A 15079-nucleotide genomic window follows, 5' to 3' on the forward strand; every position below is an offset into this window, starting at 1 on the left:
TTTGAAGCGGCGCGCCGCAGGACGTGCGGCGCGAGACGCGGCTTCAAGCCGCAGAGTGTGCGGCGCGGCCCGCCGCACGTTGTGCGGCGCGCTCGCACGCAAATCTTCCCACCCAGCTTCCCACGCTCTGCGGCGGCCCGCTCTCAGATCCGCCATGGCCGTGCCGCAGTTCCGCACGAGCATCAATGAGTACCTTGAGGGCTTGCCCGAGCCCGTGCTCATGCGGCTCTACTCGTCGGTAAGTCCAGCGCGCGCGGCGCTGACCCCAGCCGGCGACCTGTCTGGCCATCTTCCGGCTGTTCCCGCCGATGGTCCAGCTGTTCATCATGGCCATGCTCTACAGCGACAAGGGCGTGCACCCGTCTGATCTGTCCGCATGGGTGCGCGCCGGCAGCCGACGCAAGGAGCTCGAGGCGTTCGAGAAGCTGCGGAGCATGCACCTGATCAAGGAAACGGGCACCACGATCAGCCTGCAAAAGACGTTTCGCACCTCGATGCGCGCGGCGCTCACCGGCGGCGACACAACTAACTCGTTCGGCGTGCCATGCGACACCGAGGACAAGCATCGCGTCGACGTGGCATTCCTGGATGAGCACGCCAACCGGCAGTGGGAGCTGATCCTGCACTTCATGGTCGGCACCGAGACCGAGCGCGTGCCCAACGACGGCGTCGTCTCGCTACTGCAGCACAGCGGGCTCATGGAGGGCACGTCCGCGCGCAACATGCGCATCACCAACGCGGGCTTCCAGTTCCTGCTGCTCGACGTCAACGGCCAGATCTGGACGCTGCTGCTGCAGTACCTCAACATGGCCGAGGACCTGCAAATGGACCCGGTCGAGGTCCTGCACTTTCTGTTCATGCTCGGCTCGCTGGAGCTCGGCCAGGACTACTCGCTGGTCGCGCTGTCCGACACGCAGAAGATGATGCTGGACGACCTGCGCGACTACGGCATCGTCTACCAGCGCAAGGCCTCGTCCCGGCGGTTTTATCCGACGCGGCTGGCGACGACGCTGACGACCGACGCCGGCGCGCAGAAGTCGGCCGCGTCGACCATGACGGACGCCATCGGCGACGCGCCCGCCGCCGTCGGCGGCTTTGGCTCCGGCTTTGTCATCCTCGAGACCAACTTCAAGATGTATGCGTACACGGACTCGCCGCTGCAGATCGCCGTGCTCAACCTGTTTGCACATCTCAAGAGCCGATTCCGCAACATGGTCTCGGGCCAGATCACGCGCGAAAGCGTCCGGCGCGCGCTGCTCAACGGCATCACGGCCGACCAGATCATCGCGTACCTGAACGTGCACGCGCACGAGCAGATGCGCCGGCGCGGGCCGCCGGTTCTGCCGCCGACGGTCGTCGACCAAATCCGACTGTGGCAGCTCGAGATGGAGCGCATGAAGACCGTCGAGGGCTACCTGTTCAGCGACTTCAAAAACAACTACGAGTACGACACGACGGTCACGTACGCCAAGGAGCTTGGCGTCGTCGTGTGGGAGAACAAAAACAAGGGCACGTTCTTCGTGACCAAGGAGGGCAACCAGCAGATCGTGGACTTTGTGCGGCGCAAGGTGCACGCGGGCTGAGCCGCACGCCGTGCGGCCGCCGCCACAGGGCACGTGCCACGCCGCTAGACCGTGGCGCTGGCCTGTCCCGCTGCCGCACCGCCGCGTGCCGGTCCTGCTATACATAGACGGCGTTCATGCGCTAGACCGCACCTGTATGATACGATATGCTTGCCAAATATACCTTAGCGTGTATCATAATCGTGTTTGTTGCAGCAAAGCGCAGGTTCGCTGGCCACCTCACGGGGCCCGGGGGGCTCCTGACGGCTCTGCGGTGGGCCCGCGTCCCGCGACGGCGGCCCCGGCCGCGTGCCCCGGCCGCGCGCGGCCGTCGGCAGCGGGCGCCGACAGTCTGCAGGCGTCGGCAGGTGGACGCCGGCCGACGTCCACGGCCGCACGCCAGTGCCAGCCGCTGCGTCAGGATCTGATACTTCACTCTGGCGAGCCACTTGACCCGTCCAGACTAGGTTTAATCCCAAATAGTATTAACTTTATGCTTGATAGCCACTCCATTCATTGCCGCACCGCCCAGCGGCTGTCTAGCGCGCGGGACCTCGCGCCGGACCACGGTCGCTGGAGGCGGATCGCACCTGCCGCGCCCGCCGCCGTATGGCCAGCCGTGCGCGGCTGCGCGGCCGTCAGCCGCTGCCCGGGCGCCCCCCTGCCAGCCAGCCTGCGGCGCACACCCTCTTCAGATCGCTGTCTCGTGCTGCCCAGCCGCCTGCGCGGGCACGCGCTTGTATGCGCGCACATGCGCGGTAATGCACACTCATGCAGGCTACTGCCTCGTGCAGGCTCGTCCTCGTACCAGCTGGTCGCCGCCGTCCAGCAAGCACCCAGCGCGGGTGTTTGAAAGCTTACGTTCCTGCGCCTGAGCGAATCCGGTAACTACGGTCACTCTGGACTTGCAAATCACGCCCGTGTTCACACTAGCGCGTGCTTAGGCTCGCGTTGATTCGTCTGCCCTGCTGTCTGCAGCTGCTAGTAGTACGTCTGCTGCCCCGGCCCCCCCTCTTTGCTGCTGGCTCCTGCCTCCTGGACGGGCGCGCGCCGCGCCGATTAGCTAAGGCAATCCACTGGCTTACCTCAGCCGGCCGCTGTCCTGTCCACCGCGACCGCCGCCAGCCGCTGGTAGAGGCCGCTGACCTAACCCCGACCACCAGCCCAGTCCGACCGCTGGCCGGTGAAGTCCGGGTAACTTGGTCTAATGGTCGTTACCTGCTCGAACCTACACCGCGCACGCTAATTTCGTATAGAGCATACGCTATAATCTCGCTGGTGCGCTACGCCAAACAATTCGCTACCTGCGATTATTCCTTATTTTCCCTCTTTTCTGTTGCATCCTTCTGCGCATCGCTCACGAGTGTTTCCCTGCCCTTCCTGCAGCCAGCACGCTCTAGTAGAGGCGGTCAGGCATCTCGAAGTTGGAGCACGAGCCATCCACGTGGGGATTCGGTGGGGAATTTAAAAGTCGGTGCAGGCCGTGTGGCGGTCGTTTTATCTGGCGTCCAGTGCGGTTTTTTTAAATCGGCCAGGTTCAATCCCTCTGCCGATTCGCAGTGCCCCCGAACGGTCCGCGATCGATCAGGCCTCATCTTCGGCCAGACGTCGCTTCTAGCACCCGGCATCGCAGCGCGTGAGCGACGCGGTGAAATAGGGCTGTGGGCCGCGATACCCCGTTCACGAACGCGCCTCGACACCGGACCTCTCCGGCAGCTTGGCCGTGAATCGCAGATCTTATCCCAGGTCTTGGACTCTACGTGGTAAGCCTTATGCGCCGCTGGCGTCGGCGCGGTGGGTGTGGCAAGCCCCGCCCGGCTGGCGAGGTTGCCGTCGTGTGGACCGCTGCCGCTCGTCGACAGCCCCCGATGCGGCGTGTGATGTGGTGTCTGCACGCCCACACGCCCCGAGAATCTGCTGACCTCGCCAGAGTTTGTACCCCAACCCGGCACCCTCCTGGTGTCTCAGGTCCAGGCACACTTCGGCGCTCGCCGCGCCCTCTGAGTTTTCCGGCTCTTTTTGCATCCGCCGCGCAGGTCCTCCATGCAATGGACATAAACTCGAATTTTAATCTACTCGATCCGTCGGCCATGGGGCAGCAAAACCCGGTCGGTAACGGTGGTGGTGGTGGGATGGGTCCCGCCACCAACACGGGCGCCACAGGCAATGCTGTCAACGCTCCGTGGAAATCAGAGATTTCGGCCACCCAGCGCCAGACGTTCATCAACGCCTTGTGAGTATTTTTGGGGGGCTGTCACGTCCCCATGATGGTTATCACTAACCTTGGCAGCGTGAATGCATTCAAAAAGATGTCGCCTAGCAGCCCCCCTGAAAAGATTGTCAGTTATGCGACAACTACCGAGCAGAACGCCTTCAACATGGCAAACACAAAGGTATGTGATGTGCCTTGGGCACGCGTTGGGGCAAGAGGCTGACCAAGCAGGATGACTACATCACGTCGCTGAAAACTCGTATGGATTACGTCAGGAACTCCATGGAACAGCGCCGCAAAAATTTAGCTCTGGCCCAAGCTCAGCAGCAGGCCAACCAGAACTCGCAGGCATCGCAGCAGCAGCAGTTCCTGCAGCAACAGCAACAGCAGCAACAGCAGCAGCAGCAACAACAGCAGCAGCAGCAACAGCAGCAGCAGCGCACTCAGGATGACTTCCTGCAGGGCATGATGCCCCAGCTGAACGTCGGCAATAATCAGCTGTTCGGCCAGCACGATCAGCAGCAGCAGCAGCAGCCGATGTCGATACCACAGGGCATGAATAACGCCGCCTATCAGAACGCGCTACGGCAGTTCATCTCAAGTCAGCCGGCGGCCGGTAACACAGCGCAGACGTCCTCTCCTATTCAGGGGTTCGCACAGACCCAGCAGCAGGGCCAGCAGAGTACACAAGCCGGACAGCAGCAGCAGCATAACAGTGCCACGGCGCCGAGTCAACTGACCGCGCAGCAGCGCGCCAACAGTGTTGCACTGCTGAATCAGTTCATGCAGCAGCAGCAACAACAGCAGCAGCAGCAGCAGCAGCAACAGCAACAACAACAGCAGCAGCAGCAGCAGCAGCAGGTACCAGACCTGAATCAGGTCCAGCAGCAGCAGCAGCAGCAGCAGCAGCAGCAAAAACGTCAGCTCCAGATCCCATCACATCCGGCTGAGCTGCAGGCCATGCTCCAAATGTTCCAGCATGCTCAGATGAGACAACAGCAGGCTGCACAGCACCCGCCGACACCTCAGCAGCAGGCCCAGCAGCAGGCCCAGCAGCAGGCGCTGCTACAACAGCAGGTCCGCTTACTGCAGCAGAAGACCGGCGATCCGTCGTCGGCGCAACGGCTGAGCAACTTCATGAGCATGACGCCGCAACAGCAGGCATCGCATTTCATCATGGTTCAGAAGATGCTGCAGCAGCAAAAATCGCAGGAGCTGCAGAATAAGGGCAACCTGCAGGGCCAGTCTAGCCAACTCGGCCAGCAGAACCAACAGGGCCAGGTCAACCAGACCCAAGGCGGCCAGCAGCAGGGCCAGCAGGCCAATCAGGCTGGCCAGCAGCCTACTCAGGCACAACTACAGGCGGCGGCCTTGCGCCAGCAGGTGCAGTCCGGTGTCCAGCAGGGCAACGTCGGCGGCAACGGTCAGATCAACCAGGGTCAGCAGCGGCCAGCGCAGGATCTCAAGTCGGAGGTAATTCAGATGCCGATCCCGCCGATTCTGCTCAAGGATCTGCCATTCCTGCCGCCGAACGTCAACACCTGGCCGCAGATCTTCCAGCTGTTCCGGACGAACTCGATGCCGAAAGAAGCCATGGAGATGGTGAAGGCTACGCACTCGCGGCACTCGAACTGGGTGCGGCAACTGCGTGAACAGCAGGAGAAGCACGCGGCGGCGCAGGCCCAGGGCCAGGGCCAGACGCAAGCCCAGGGCCAGGTCGGTCAGGGGCAGAACCCGATTCAGGGGCAGGCTCAAAGCGGCCAGCCGGGGGCGCAGCAGACGCCGCAGCAGCGGTCCGCGCAGATGGTGCAGCTGATGCAGAGCCAGCTGCCGGCTAACCGGCGGATTCCGGGCCAGCAGGCCCAGGGCCAGCAGCAGAAAGTCGACGTGAACGCCGGGCTGAATCCGCAGCAGCAGGCACAGGGCGGTAACCTCAAGACCAGCCCGTTCATGCCGCAGGCGCCGGCGCTGCCGCAGCAGCAGCACCAGGGCGTCTTCAACGCCAACCCGACGCTGTCGTCACCGCAGCGCAAGCCAGCGCAAGCCACGCCGCAGCAGAACCAGTGGTCGTTCGAGCAGCAGAAGGCCGCCCAGAGCCAGGTCGCCGCGCAGGCGCAGGCCGCGCAGGCCGGCCAGGACAAGCTGCAGCTGCAGCAGCAGATGATGCATCGGTCAAACCTGCCGATGGCCCAGCAGCTGCAGGGCCAGGCCGGGCAGCAGGGGCTGCAGTCGCAGCAGTTCCCGCAGGGCCAGCTCGGCGGCCAGGACGGCCAGCAGGCCCCACAGCAGGACCGCGACCGGCAACGCCTGCGCGAGCTGTACGAGGAGGTCCTGCGGACACGCACCAAGGCTGTGCCGCTCGAGCTATCAGCCGAGGACCAGCTCAGCGTGCGGAATAGCATTATCCAGATCCAGGAGGCGTGCCGCCAGCTGGACCGCCTCGTGCACTGGGCGCACTCGACGCTGCGGAACGAGGTCGTCACCAAGAAGTTCATCGACATGGTATGTCCGCGGGGGTCGCAACGAAGCCTAACACGTCTAGCAAATCACATCCAAGGAGCTCTTTGAGGGCCTGAGTAAGGGCCAGACGCTCATGACTCCGGCTAGCATGCAGCAGTACAAGATGGAGCTTAGCCGGTCGTTTGGGTTCTTCCGGAGGACACAGCCGCGGCTGCAAGAAGGCCAGCGCGCGGGCGCAGGTGCGACTGGGGTGCCGCTTCCGGGCAGCAACCTGCCCGGCGCGGCTAAGCCCGTGCAGGCGAACGTGGGTGTCAATGCTGCTGCTGTGGCCGCCAGTGCTCCCGGTGCCCCGGGAGCCGCTGCCAAGCAATTTGGCATGGCGCAGAACCCCCAGATGCAGATGCAGCAGCTGCAGCAGATGCAGCAGATGCAGCAGATGCAGATGCGGCAACAGCAGCCGGGGAACCTGGACCAGGCCATGGCTGGCAACGCGGCCGCGGTCGCACGGCAGCAGGGCAAGCAGCCGGCACGACCAAACACGGCGGGCATGCCCGGACAGGCTGCCGCGGGCGCGGTCGGGCTCAAGAAGCCGCAGCAGGCCGGGCAGGCGGCGCCACCGGGCGCGCTACAGTTCCAGAACGAGATCATGCCGCCACAGGCGTCGCCTGGCCAGGAGTTTGTGCTTCCGCCGGGAAGCGTCGGCAACCAGCAGCGGCTGACGCCGGCGCAGATGCGGGCGGCACAGCAGGCGGCCGTGCAACGGGCACAGGCGCAGCAGGCGGGCGCGCAGAAGGCGGGCATGGCTGCGGGCAATATGCCGGCAGCCATGGGCATGGGCGACGGCGCGGGCGTGACGGCACAGTTCATCAACCAGAGCCCAATGTCGCAGCAGAAGAAGCTGGCGGGCAACCAGATGGGCATGCCGGTGCCGTCGCCGGCACCGGCGGTGCCGCCGACACCAGCGGCGGCCGTGTCGGGCGCGAACGTGCCGTCGACAACGGCGTCAGCAACTGGGCTACACTCGGCGCATGGGGTGCCGATCTACAACAACAACGGGATTGGCGTGGACCAGCTGAAGCTGCCGATGAACCGCAAGCGGTCGCTCGGAGGCGCGACGGGGTCGCCGATGCCGGTGCCGAGCGCCAAGGCGCCCGGACGGACGTCGGCCAAGTCGTCGCCGGTGGTGACCAACAAGGCGCTGCAGGGCGCCCAGGAGCCGGCCAACAAGCGCGGCAAGCTGGACCCGACGATGGTGCCGAGCAACTCGCCGTCGCCGGCGATGATGGCGCGAACAGGCACCGGGGCCGGGGCAGCAGCCGGGTCGAGCCCGAACGCGTCGGCAGTCGCCGCGGCGAACGCGCGCGCCGAGGAAGAGGCGCGCAAGCGGCGGGAGTTTGCCGAGCGGGACCCGGTCGGGTACGCGCTGCAAGCGGTGGCCAAGGTCTGCGGCGTCAACGAGGACAGCGACAAAGACGCCAAGGACGCGGGTCCGTCGGCGTTCGCCAACAGCCCGGCGGCCGGGCTGGCGCGCAAGGCCAGCAAGAGCAGCGGCAAGGACACCAAGATCTCGACGCCCAAGGAGGACAACGCGCCGATGACGCCGCCGTGGAGCGGCAAGCTGTCGCCCGCGGTGCTCAAGACCGCGTTCGACTCGATCGACGACGTGTGGCTGCCGTCGGACGAGACGTACGCGACCGAGCTCCTCGGCTTTGGCTCGTCCGGCTCGTCCGGGCTGTCGACCGCGCTGACGGTGCCGGCGCTGACCGGCGCCGGCCAGCTCGAGACGCCGCCCGGCGACGGCTCCCAGCCCGGCGACGGCGCCCAGGCGGACAAGAACAAGCCGCAGGGCGACGTCGAGGACGACAAATGGGATCCGTTCGGCCTGGCCATGGTCGAGCCCACGTTCAACGGCGAGTCACTCAACTGGGACTTTGACAGCATACCCGAGAGCAAGGGGCGCGAGGTCGAGATGTTTTGGAAGATCCCTGTGTAGGACCACGGCGACACGACGCTTTCTTTTTGTTTTGCTCTGCTATCTGATTTCCGCTCTTTAATTTTTGGAACTGTACTCACCGGGCGTTCATATATTTCTACTTCTCGTTCTGCGTTTTTGCGTCTATTTGTTCGATTTCGAGTTCCTTTACAATTTTGTTTGGCGGATGGTTTATTTGGGATGAGCGTGGAAAAATACGTACATGGGAATAATAGAGAGCATGACGATTTTTGTTTAATTTATATAACAATGTATCACATATATACTATATGAATATGTCGAATATAACGATTACCTCAGCAGTAATATAGAACCATATAGTTAGTCTTCTGATCTTTTGTCTGTTGTCCGCGTTGTCGAGTATTATTAGTCAAAATTGTATTCTTAGGATCGCTGTTATAATATAAGCTCTCACATTAACCTGGGATGGGACGGGCGGCGGGCGAGCCGCACGCCGTGCGGCGGTCGACGAACAGCCGCGCTAGTGTCGCCATGGCAACGCCGTGACGCGTCTGCCGTGACAGCCCCCCATTAACCAAAAAAGGAGGTCTGTGCTGGCGGACCTGAATCACAACTCCCAACCCCTGAGCCGGTCCGGCCGGTGACCTCTGGCGGGCTGGCGGCGGCGCGGGCGCGGCTGGCAGCACGACGGCGGTGGGACCGTGGCGTCCGGGGGCGCCGGGGCTCGCGGGTGTCGCTGCCGCGCCGCGGTGCGGCCGCGGCGCCGGCCGACCGTTGCCCAGGCGCAGGCGACGTTCCAGACGCCGAAATCGTTCCATGCCAAGCCTTCGCAGATCAGGGGGCGCTCAGTTTAGATCTAGGGGCGGTGACAGATCGGACGTACTTGGTCCAAGCACGCCGGCCCGGCCGGATACTAGCAGTCAGGTGGCCGGTCAGACGATCGCCGCTGACGTCGGCGATCGGGCGGCTGAGCGCGAGTACATCAGGCGGGGCGGGCCGCCTTGACGGCATCCCAACAATGCTTGCTCAGATTGTGCTGGCCGTTCTGGCCGCAATGCTTATGTTCGTGGACGCGACTGTGGCGGGCGCCGTGGCCGCGGCCGCGACGGTGACGCCTCTTAGATCGGTCTCGGCGCCAGGCGACTGGGTGCGCGGATCGGCGAGCCTGCCGCAGGACATGCTGTCGTCGTCGCGAGCTGGACGCAGCTCGGACGCGACCGTGACTGTGACTGTGAGTGCGACCGCGACCGTGACCGTGGTCAGCACCGTGACCGAGTCCGCGCTGCGGACCGGGTCCGCCGACGCCGTGGCGCAGCAGACCGAGTCCGCCGACGTGGCGGCGCTGCGGACCGGGTCCGAGGCGACCACGACACAGACGCGCACACAGACGCTGACGGTGACTCACACGACGGGCGCAGAGACGCCAACGAGCACGCTTGCGCACAGCACCACGCTTGCGCACTCGAGCGCGTCCACGCGCTCGGGCACGCCCGCGCACTCGAGCACGGCCACGCTCTCCAGCACGGCCACGCGCTCGGGCACGCTCGCGCACTCGGGCACGGCCACGCTCTCCAGCACGGCCACGCTCTCCAGCACGGCCACGCTCTCCAGCACGCCCGCGCATCCCAGCGCCTCCGCGCTCTCCAGCTCGCCCCCGCGCTCGAGCACGCCCGCGCCCTCCAGCACGCCCGTGCCCTCCAGCACGTCCGCGCTCTCGGTCACGTCCACGCACACCGTGGCCGCGTCCCGCGCGCTCTACATTCGCGCGGTCGACACGACCGAGCAAGAGCTGACGGTGTCGCGGACGGCGTCGCAAGTCGGGTCGCAACCGACAGCGACCGCGTCCGTGGCCGCGTCGGCCCTGGCCAGCCTGCCAACGACCGCGGCCGCGTCGGCCACGAGCTCGCCGCAGCCGCCGGCCGTCAAGACTACCGTCGTCGGCGAGATCGAGCGCGACTACGACATCCCGGACGCGCCGCTCGTCGTCGTCAACGTCGAGGTGGCCGAGCAGGAGACGGTCAAGGCCGACGGCAGCACCGCCACGCGGCTCTCGACGGTGTCGGGGGCGTCGGTGGCGCCCGCGGTGCCGCGTGCTACCGGTGTGGCTGTGCTGGCCGTGCCCTACGCCAACACCACGCAGGCGACGACGACGGGTACCGCGGCCGCGTCGGGACTGTGTTACCAGATTGTGATCGGCGGCCAGACCGTGGCCGCGCCGCCGGGCTGCAACACGGCCCTCAACACGCTGCGCACGGTCACCGTGACGCGCGCCTAGCGCCGGACCGGGTCCGCCTGTTACCGAGTAACAGGCGCACCGCCTCCCAACGCGCCACCGCCGCCCCCACCATATAGCCGCACCTAGCCGCCGCCACCATGTAGCCGCCGGCGTGCCCGCGGCCCCGTAGTTATGATGTATACTAGCATTTCTGTCAACTAAGGCCGTGCGCGGCCGTGTCACCCTGTCGTGCGGCTCAACAACGAGCAGCTAATCTGCAAAACTGTACTTAGGCCCTTGTCCCGACACCTCCCCATCCGCGATCCACGGCTCAGTCGGCCAGAACACAGCATCTGACGTCAGGTGACGCTGGACGAGCCCGCAAGCGAATCGAGGGGCTCAGGAGTTCCGCGGCAGCCCACGGGCAAACGCCGAATTGAGGGTGAGTGGGGGACAGAGCGGCGGCGGCGGCACGGCGGCCGCGGCGACGGCGGCGGCGGCGCTCGCAGCAGCCGGCCGACGTGGCCGGCCGGCGCGGCCAGCGGGCGCGACCGTCGCCGGCCGGCCGGAGCCGTGGGCGCGCCCGCAGCGCGCCCGCAGCGCGCCGCCGCCGCCGCCGTCTGGCCGCAGCGCCGGCCAAAACGCCGCCAAACGCCGTCCCAGGCCTCCTCGCCGCACACGCTGACCGCAGATGTCGGAAAAAAGCAATCTATACCTCTACTCGGTCCCGCCGTCGTACGACGAGAGCGAGCTCGGCAGCGCGCCGTCCGGGTCCGGGTCGCGCCCTCGCGGGACCGGCCCGTCCACGGCCGAAGAGCGCGAGGGCTTTCTCGCCGGCGACGACGCGGCCGCCGCCGACTCGGCACGGGCGTCGCTGTCGTCGCTCGTGTCGGACGGCGACGCCGAGCTGCGGCGCGAAATCCAGCAGTTTGAGATCATCGAGCCCGCGGACATGGCCGCGCCGTCGTACCGCCGCACAGTTTCGGCCCGGATGGCCACGTCGCTGCGCGCAGGCCTGCAGAAGCTGCGGCACATCCCAGGGTCGCTCGCGCGCGTGCGCGTGCCCGACATCCCGCTGCTGACGCCGCTGTCGGTGCGGTGGAAGACCCAGTGGAGCCGGGCCGGGTACGCGTTCGACCAGTTCCAGCTCTGGCTGGACGCCCGGCTGGCGCGCTGGGGCAACCCGATGCTGATCCGGCGGCTGGCCTTTGTCCTGCTGTTCTCGGTGGTGATCCTGCTGGTGGTGTCGGCCGGGATTATCCCGTTCGGCGTCAACGACGGCACGAGTCCGTACCCCAGCGGCAGCCAGGAGTACGACGTCGAGTCGCTCAAGCAGTTCTTCCTGTCCAAGGTCTCGCACGAGGAGCTCGCGAAGCGCATGGACCAGCTGACCGAGTTCCCGCACATGACGGGGACGCAGGGCGACTACATCCTGAAGGAGTATCTCGAGAAGGAGATGACGGCGATGGGGCTGGAGGTCGTCGAGGCCGACGAGTACGCCGTGTACCTGAACCACCCGGACCGGTCGCGGCAGAGCCTGGTCATGCACGAGCCGTACTACGAGGCCGTGCTGGGCGAGCCCGACGACGACGACGACGACGACGACGACGACCACAAGGACAAGGCCGGCGACGACGACAAGGACCACGACACGGCCGGCGGCCGCGGCGGCCACCCGGCCGGCCACGACAGGCGCGACGGCCACCGCAAGCCGCACGCCAAGCACCGGCGGCCGTTCCCGTTCCACGCGCTGTCGGCGGCCGGCAACGTGACCGGGCACCTGGTCTACGCCAACTACGCGACCGAGCGCGACTTCGCCGCGCTGCAGGCGGACAACGTGCCCGTGGCCGGCGCGGTCGTGCTGTGCCGGTACGGCGTCGTGCACGAGTCGCTCAAGGTGCGCGCGGCCGAGCTGGCCGGCGCGGTGGGCGTGATCATGTTCCGCGACAAGCTCGCGGCCGACGAGCCGTCGTACCCGGCCGGGCGGTCGATCCCCGAGGACGCGGTGCAGCGCGGGGCCGTCGCGCTGCGCAACTGGCAGCCCGGCGACGTGCTGACGCCCGAGTGGGCGTCGACGCCGACCGCGCGGCGGATCGACCTGCGCAACTCGACGGCGGTGCCGCACATCCCGTCGCTGCCGGTGTCGTGGGCCGACGCCAAGCACTTCCTGGCCGCGCTCGAGGGCCACGGCACGCGCGCGGGGCCGACGTGGCAGCCCGTGTTCCCGGCGACCGCGTACACGGGCGCGGCCGGCGGCCCGGTGGTCACGCTCGTCAACGACCCGGTCGTGCGCGAGCAGCAGCCCATGTGGGACGTCGTCGGCAAGATCGGCGGGCTCGAGCAGTCGGACATGGTCGTCATCCTGGGCGCGCACCGCGACTCGTGGTGCGTGGGCGCGTCCGACGCCATGTCGGGCACGGCTGTCATGCTGGAGATCGCGCGCATCTTCGGCCACGTCGCCCAGGTCTACGCGTGGCGGCCGCTGCGCACCGTCCTCTTCGCGTCGTGGGACGGCACCGAGCAGAACCTGATCGGGTCGACCGAGTGGGCCGAGCAGAACGCGCAGCTGCTGCGCGAGAACGGCGCGGTCTACGTCAACCTCGACCAGGCCGTGGCCGGCGCCGAGTTCCGCGCGTCGGGCAACCCCGGCCTGCAGGAGCTGCTGCTGAGCACGCTCGCCGGGTTCGACGACCCGCGCTCGGGCGAGGCCCTGCGCAAGCTCTGGGGCGACCGCGCGCTGCCGCCGCTCGAGGGCGACCGCGACACGCTGCCGTTCCAGAGCTTCGCCGGCGTGGCCTCGCTCGACCTCGGCTTTGCCGACCGCCGCGGCTACCCCACGCGGACCTGCGCCGACTCGCTGGACTGGATCGAGCGCTTCGGCGACCCCGCCATCACGCCCGCGGCCGCGCCCGACGCGCGCCGCGACGACCACGCGGTCGCGTACAGCTACCACAAGCTGCTGACGCAGATCGTGGGCGTGATCATGCTGCGGCTGTGCAACGAGATGGTCCTGCCGCTGGACTACACGGTCTACGGCGCGCACCTGGCGACGTACCTGACGGACCTGGCGGCGTACGCCGACGGCCACGGCGTCACGCTCGACATGGGCCGCATGGCCGCGGCCGTGCCCGTCGTCGACGAGGCCGCCGCGCACATGCGCCAGTGGGAAAAGGCCTGGGAGGACGAGACCAAGCGCATGCCGGGCATGGAGACCGCGGCCACGGCGTTCCACCGCTGGAGCCACAACACGCGGCTCATGAACTTCGACAAGCACCTGCTCGACCTCGGCGGCCTGCCCGGCCGGCCGTGGTTCAAGCACGTGCTGTACGGCCCGCAGCTGTGGCCGCCGACCGTGCAGGACCCCGCGTTTGCGTCCGGCGCGGTCTTTGCCGCCGTGCGCGACGCCGTGCACGCCGGCGAGGCCGCCGAGGCCCAGCGGCTGCTCGACCAGACGGCCGAGATCCTGATGGCGGCCGCCCGCAAGCTGGCCAATTAGCACAATAGACGATGCGCGTACCCGTACGCATACGCCGCCTGCGTTTGTAGCGACGCTGCGCCTGCCGAGTTGGGCGGCAAGGGCAGCCGGTGATGTGCCGGGTAACTCGGCCCCGCGCACTTAAAACAATGAGCCCGGCCGGACCTGCCGGCAAAGATTTTCACCATGCCAGCGTTCAACCTCGAGGACCAGATTGCGTTCTACGGCGCGTACCACCGTAGGTAGCGCGGGGGGCGGCAGCTAACGGTAGACAACAAGACGAACATCGTGATCCACACGGTGTGTGTGCCGCTCATCCTAGTGACGACGTTCCTGCTATTGAGCGGCGCCGGGCCCAGCACCACGGTCATGGCGCCGGTTACCGAGCTCCTGGGCTCGGTCATCCCCGACCGCTACGTCAATCTGGGCGTGCTGCTGTCGACTGCGTACGCGGCGCTGTACATCGCGCTGGACCCGCCGCTGGGCACGGTGCTGGCGCCGCTGCTGATCTGGTCGGCGTTCGCGACGACGGACGTGGTGGCCACCCACGGCCTGAAGGCGTACTACGTTGCCGCGGGCGTGTGGGTGGCCTCGTGGATCCTGCAGTTCTACGGCCACGGCGTGCACGAGAAGCGGGCGCCGGCGCTGCTGGACAACCTCTTCCAGGCGGTCTTCCTGGCCCCGCTTTTTGTGACGCTGGAGGTGCTGTTCATGCTGGGACTGCGCCCGGACCTGGAGCGCCGCGTTGAGTCGCGTGTGCGGAGCAAGCTGGAGGAGCTGAAGCGGGGAGCCTAGCGCACGCTGGTGCAGGATGGCGCAGGGGTGTTACGGATAGCAATGGGATATGACTGTTAGCAATGTATTACGACGTTCTAGGATAGTGCGGGCCACTGCGCCGGTAGAACCGGGCGGCTGGCACGGGGTTGCACGGACGTGCCCGCCTGCGGTGCGCCACGGCCGTGCGGCTGGCGGCTGAGCCCGGGCACGGACGCCCGGCTCTTGCGGCGGCGAACGGTGCCACCGTGCAACGACGCCAGCCGCGGCGACCGGTGGCGGTTGCCGCTCCCCGCAACAAGCCGCTCTCGGATGTCGGCTGACTCGCGCGTGGCAGTGCGGGGCCTACACAACCACGCGCTCAGCCACGCTACGATCTGCGGCACGTGCGACGGTGGCAGCCGCGCCACGCGTGCCGTTGTGCCAG

At 66.8% G+C, this 15079-nt stretch overlaps 6 protein-coding genes across 6 annotated transcripts; 5 read left to right on the plus strand and 1 right to left on the minus strand.

Moving 5' to 3' along the window:
* Positions 1–121: 121 nt before the first annotated feature.
* V1510DRAFT_392100 (transcription factor Tfb2-domain-containing protein) lies at positions 122–1632 on the plus strand. Its single transcript, XM_066931789.1, has 2 exons — positions 122–238; positions 270–1632. The coding sequence occupies exons 1-2, from the start codon at positions 155–157 to the stop codon at positions 1581–1583; spliced, it is 1398 nt and encodes a 465-aa protein (XP_066789846.1). The 5' UTR covers positions 122–154; the 3' UTR covers positions 1584–1632.
* Positions 1633–2850: 1218 nt separating this feature from the next.
* Positions 2851–4260, minus strand: V1510DRAFT_414208 (uncharacterized protein). The gene is made up of 4 exons (XM_066933372.1): positions 4006–4260; positions 3853–3955; positions 3493–3795; positions 2851–3325 (listed from the first exon to the last, which is right to left on the minus strand). The coding sequence occupies exons 3-4, from the start codon at positions 3784–3786 to the stop codon at positions 2972–2974; spliced, it is 648 nt and encodes a 215-aa protein (XP_066789847.1). The 5' UTR covers positions 3787–3795; positions 3853–3955; positions 4006–4260; the 3' UTR covers positions 2851–2971.
* V1510DRAFT_414210 (uncharacterized protein) lies at positions 4215–8647 on the plus strand. The gene is made up of 3 exons (XM_066933373.1): positions 4215–4587; positions 4678–6276; positions 6317–8647. The coding sequence occupies exons 1-3, from the start codon at positions 4240–4242 to the stop codon at positions 8225–8227; spliced, it is 3858 nt and encodes a 1285-aa protein (XP_066789848.1). The 5' UTR covers positions 4215–4239; the 3' UTR covers positions 8228–8647.
* Positions 8648–9106: 459 nt separating this feature from the next.
* On the plus strand, positions 9107–10679 carry V1510DRAFT_324789 (uncharacterized protein). The gene has a single exon (XM_066930793.1). It carries the CDS (start codon positions 9207–9209, stop codon positions 10461–10463), a length of 1257 nt encoding a protein of 418 aa, XP_066789849.1. The 5' UTR covers positions 9107–9206; the 3' UTR covers positions 10464–10679.
* V1510DRAFT_324815 (uncharacterized protein) lies at positions 10655–14073 on the plus strand. Its single transcript, XM_066930794.1, has 2 exons — positions 10655–10845; positions 11095–14073. Exon 2 carries the CDS (start codon positions 11095–11097, stop codon positions 13897–13899), a length of 2805 nt encoding a protein of 934 aa, XP_066789850.1. The 5' UTR covers positions 10655–10845; the 3' UTR covers positions 13900–14073.
* On the plus strand, positions 14013–14861 carry V1510DRAFT_414215 (uncharacterized protein). The gene is made up of 2 exons (XM_066933374.1): positions 14013–14116; positions 14150–14861. Exons 1-2 carry the CDS (start codon positions 14065–14067, stop codon positions 14671–14673), a joined length of 576 nt encoding a protein of 191 aa, XP_066789851.1. The 5' UTR covers positions 14013–14064; the 3' UTR covers positions 14674–14861.
* Positions 14862–15079: the final 218 nt, after the last annotated feature.

Source organism: Dipodascopsis tothii (assembly GCF_038497935.1).
Source record: "Dipodascopsis tothii strain CBS 759.85 unplaced genomic scaffold V1510scaffold_9, whole genome shotgun sequence".
NCBI classification, from domain to species: Eukaryota; Fungi; Ascomycota; class Lipomycetes; order Lipomycetales; family Lipomycetaceae; genus Neoaidaea; species Neoaidaea tothii.

What these genes read in the sequence shown, in the direction of transcription:
- V1510DRAFT_324815 (XM_066930794.1), top strand. Translation starts at nt 11,095, where the DNA reads ATGTCGGAAAAAAGCAATCTATACCTCTACTCGGTCCCGCCGTCGTAC.
- V1510DRAFT_414210 (XM_066933373.1), top strand. Translation starts at nt 4,240, where the DNA reads ATGATGCCCCAGCTGAACGTCGGCAATAATCAGCTGTTCGGCCAGCAC. An exon ending in AGCAACAACAGCAGCAGCAG is followed by an intron (nt 4,588 to 4,677) that starts CAGCAGCAGCAA and finishes CAGCAGCAGCAG; the next exon opens with CAGCAGCAGCAAAAACGTCA. An exon ending in CCAAGAAGTTCATCGACATG is followed by an intron (nt 6,277 to 6,316) that starts GTATGTCCGCGG and finishes TAACACGTCTAG; the next exon opens with CAAATCACATCCAAGGAGCT.
- V1510DRAFT_324789 (XM_066930793.1), top strand. Translation starts at nt 9,207, where the DNA reads ATGCTTGCTCAGATTGTGCTGGCCGTTCTGGCCGCAATGCTTATGTTC.
- V1510DRAFT_392100 (XM_066931789.1), top strand. Translation starts at nt 155, where the DNA reads ATGGCCGTGCCGCAGTTCCGCACGAGCATCAATGAGTACCTTGAGGGC. An exon ending in TCATGCGGCTCTACTCGTCG is followed by an intron (nt 239 to 269) that starts GTAAGTCCAGCG and finishes CGCTGACCCCAG; the next exon opens with CCGGCGACCTGTCTGGCCAT.
- V1510DRAFT_414215 (XM_066933374.1), top strand. Translation starts at nt 14,065, where the DNA reads ATGCCAGCGTTCAACCTCGAGGACCAGATTGCGTTCTACGGCGCGTAC. An exon ending in GTTCTACGGCGCGTACCACC is followed by an intron (nt 14,117 to 14,149) that starts GTAGGTAGCGCG and finishes AGCTAACGGTAG; the next exon opens with ACAACAAGACGAACATCGTG.
- V1510DRAFT_414208 (XM_066933372.1), bottom strand. Translation starts at nt 3,786, where the DNA reads ATGAACGTCTGGCGCTGGGTGGCCGAAATCTCTGATTTCCACGGAGCG. An exon ending in GCCGGGTTGGGGTACAAACT is followed by an intron (nt 3,326 to 3,492) that starts CTGGCGAGGTCA and finishes CATAAGGCTTAC; the next exon opens with CACGTAGAGTCCAAGACCTG.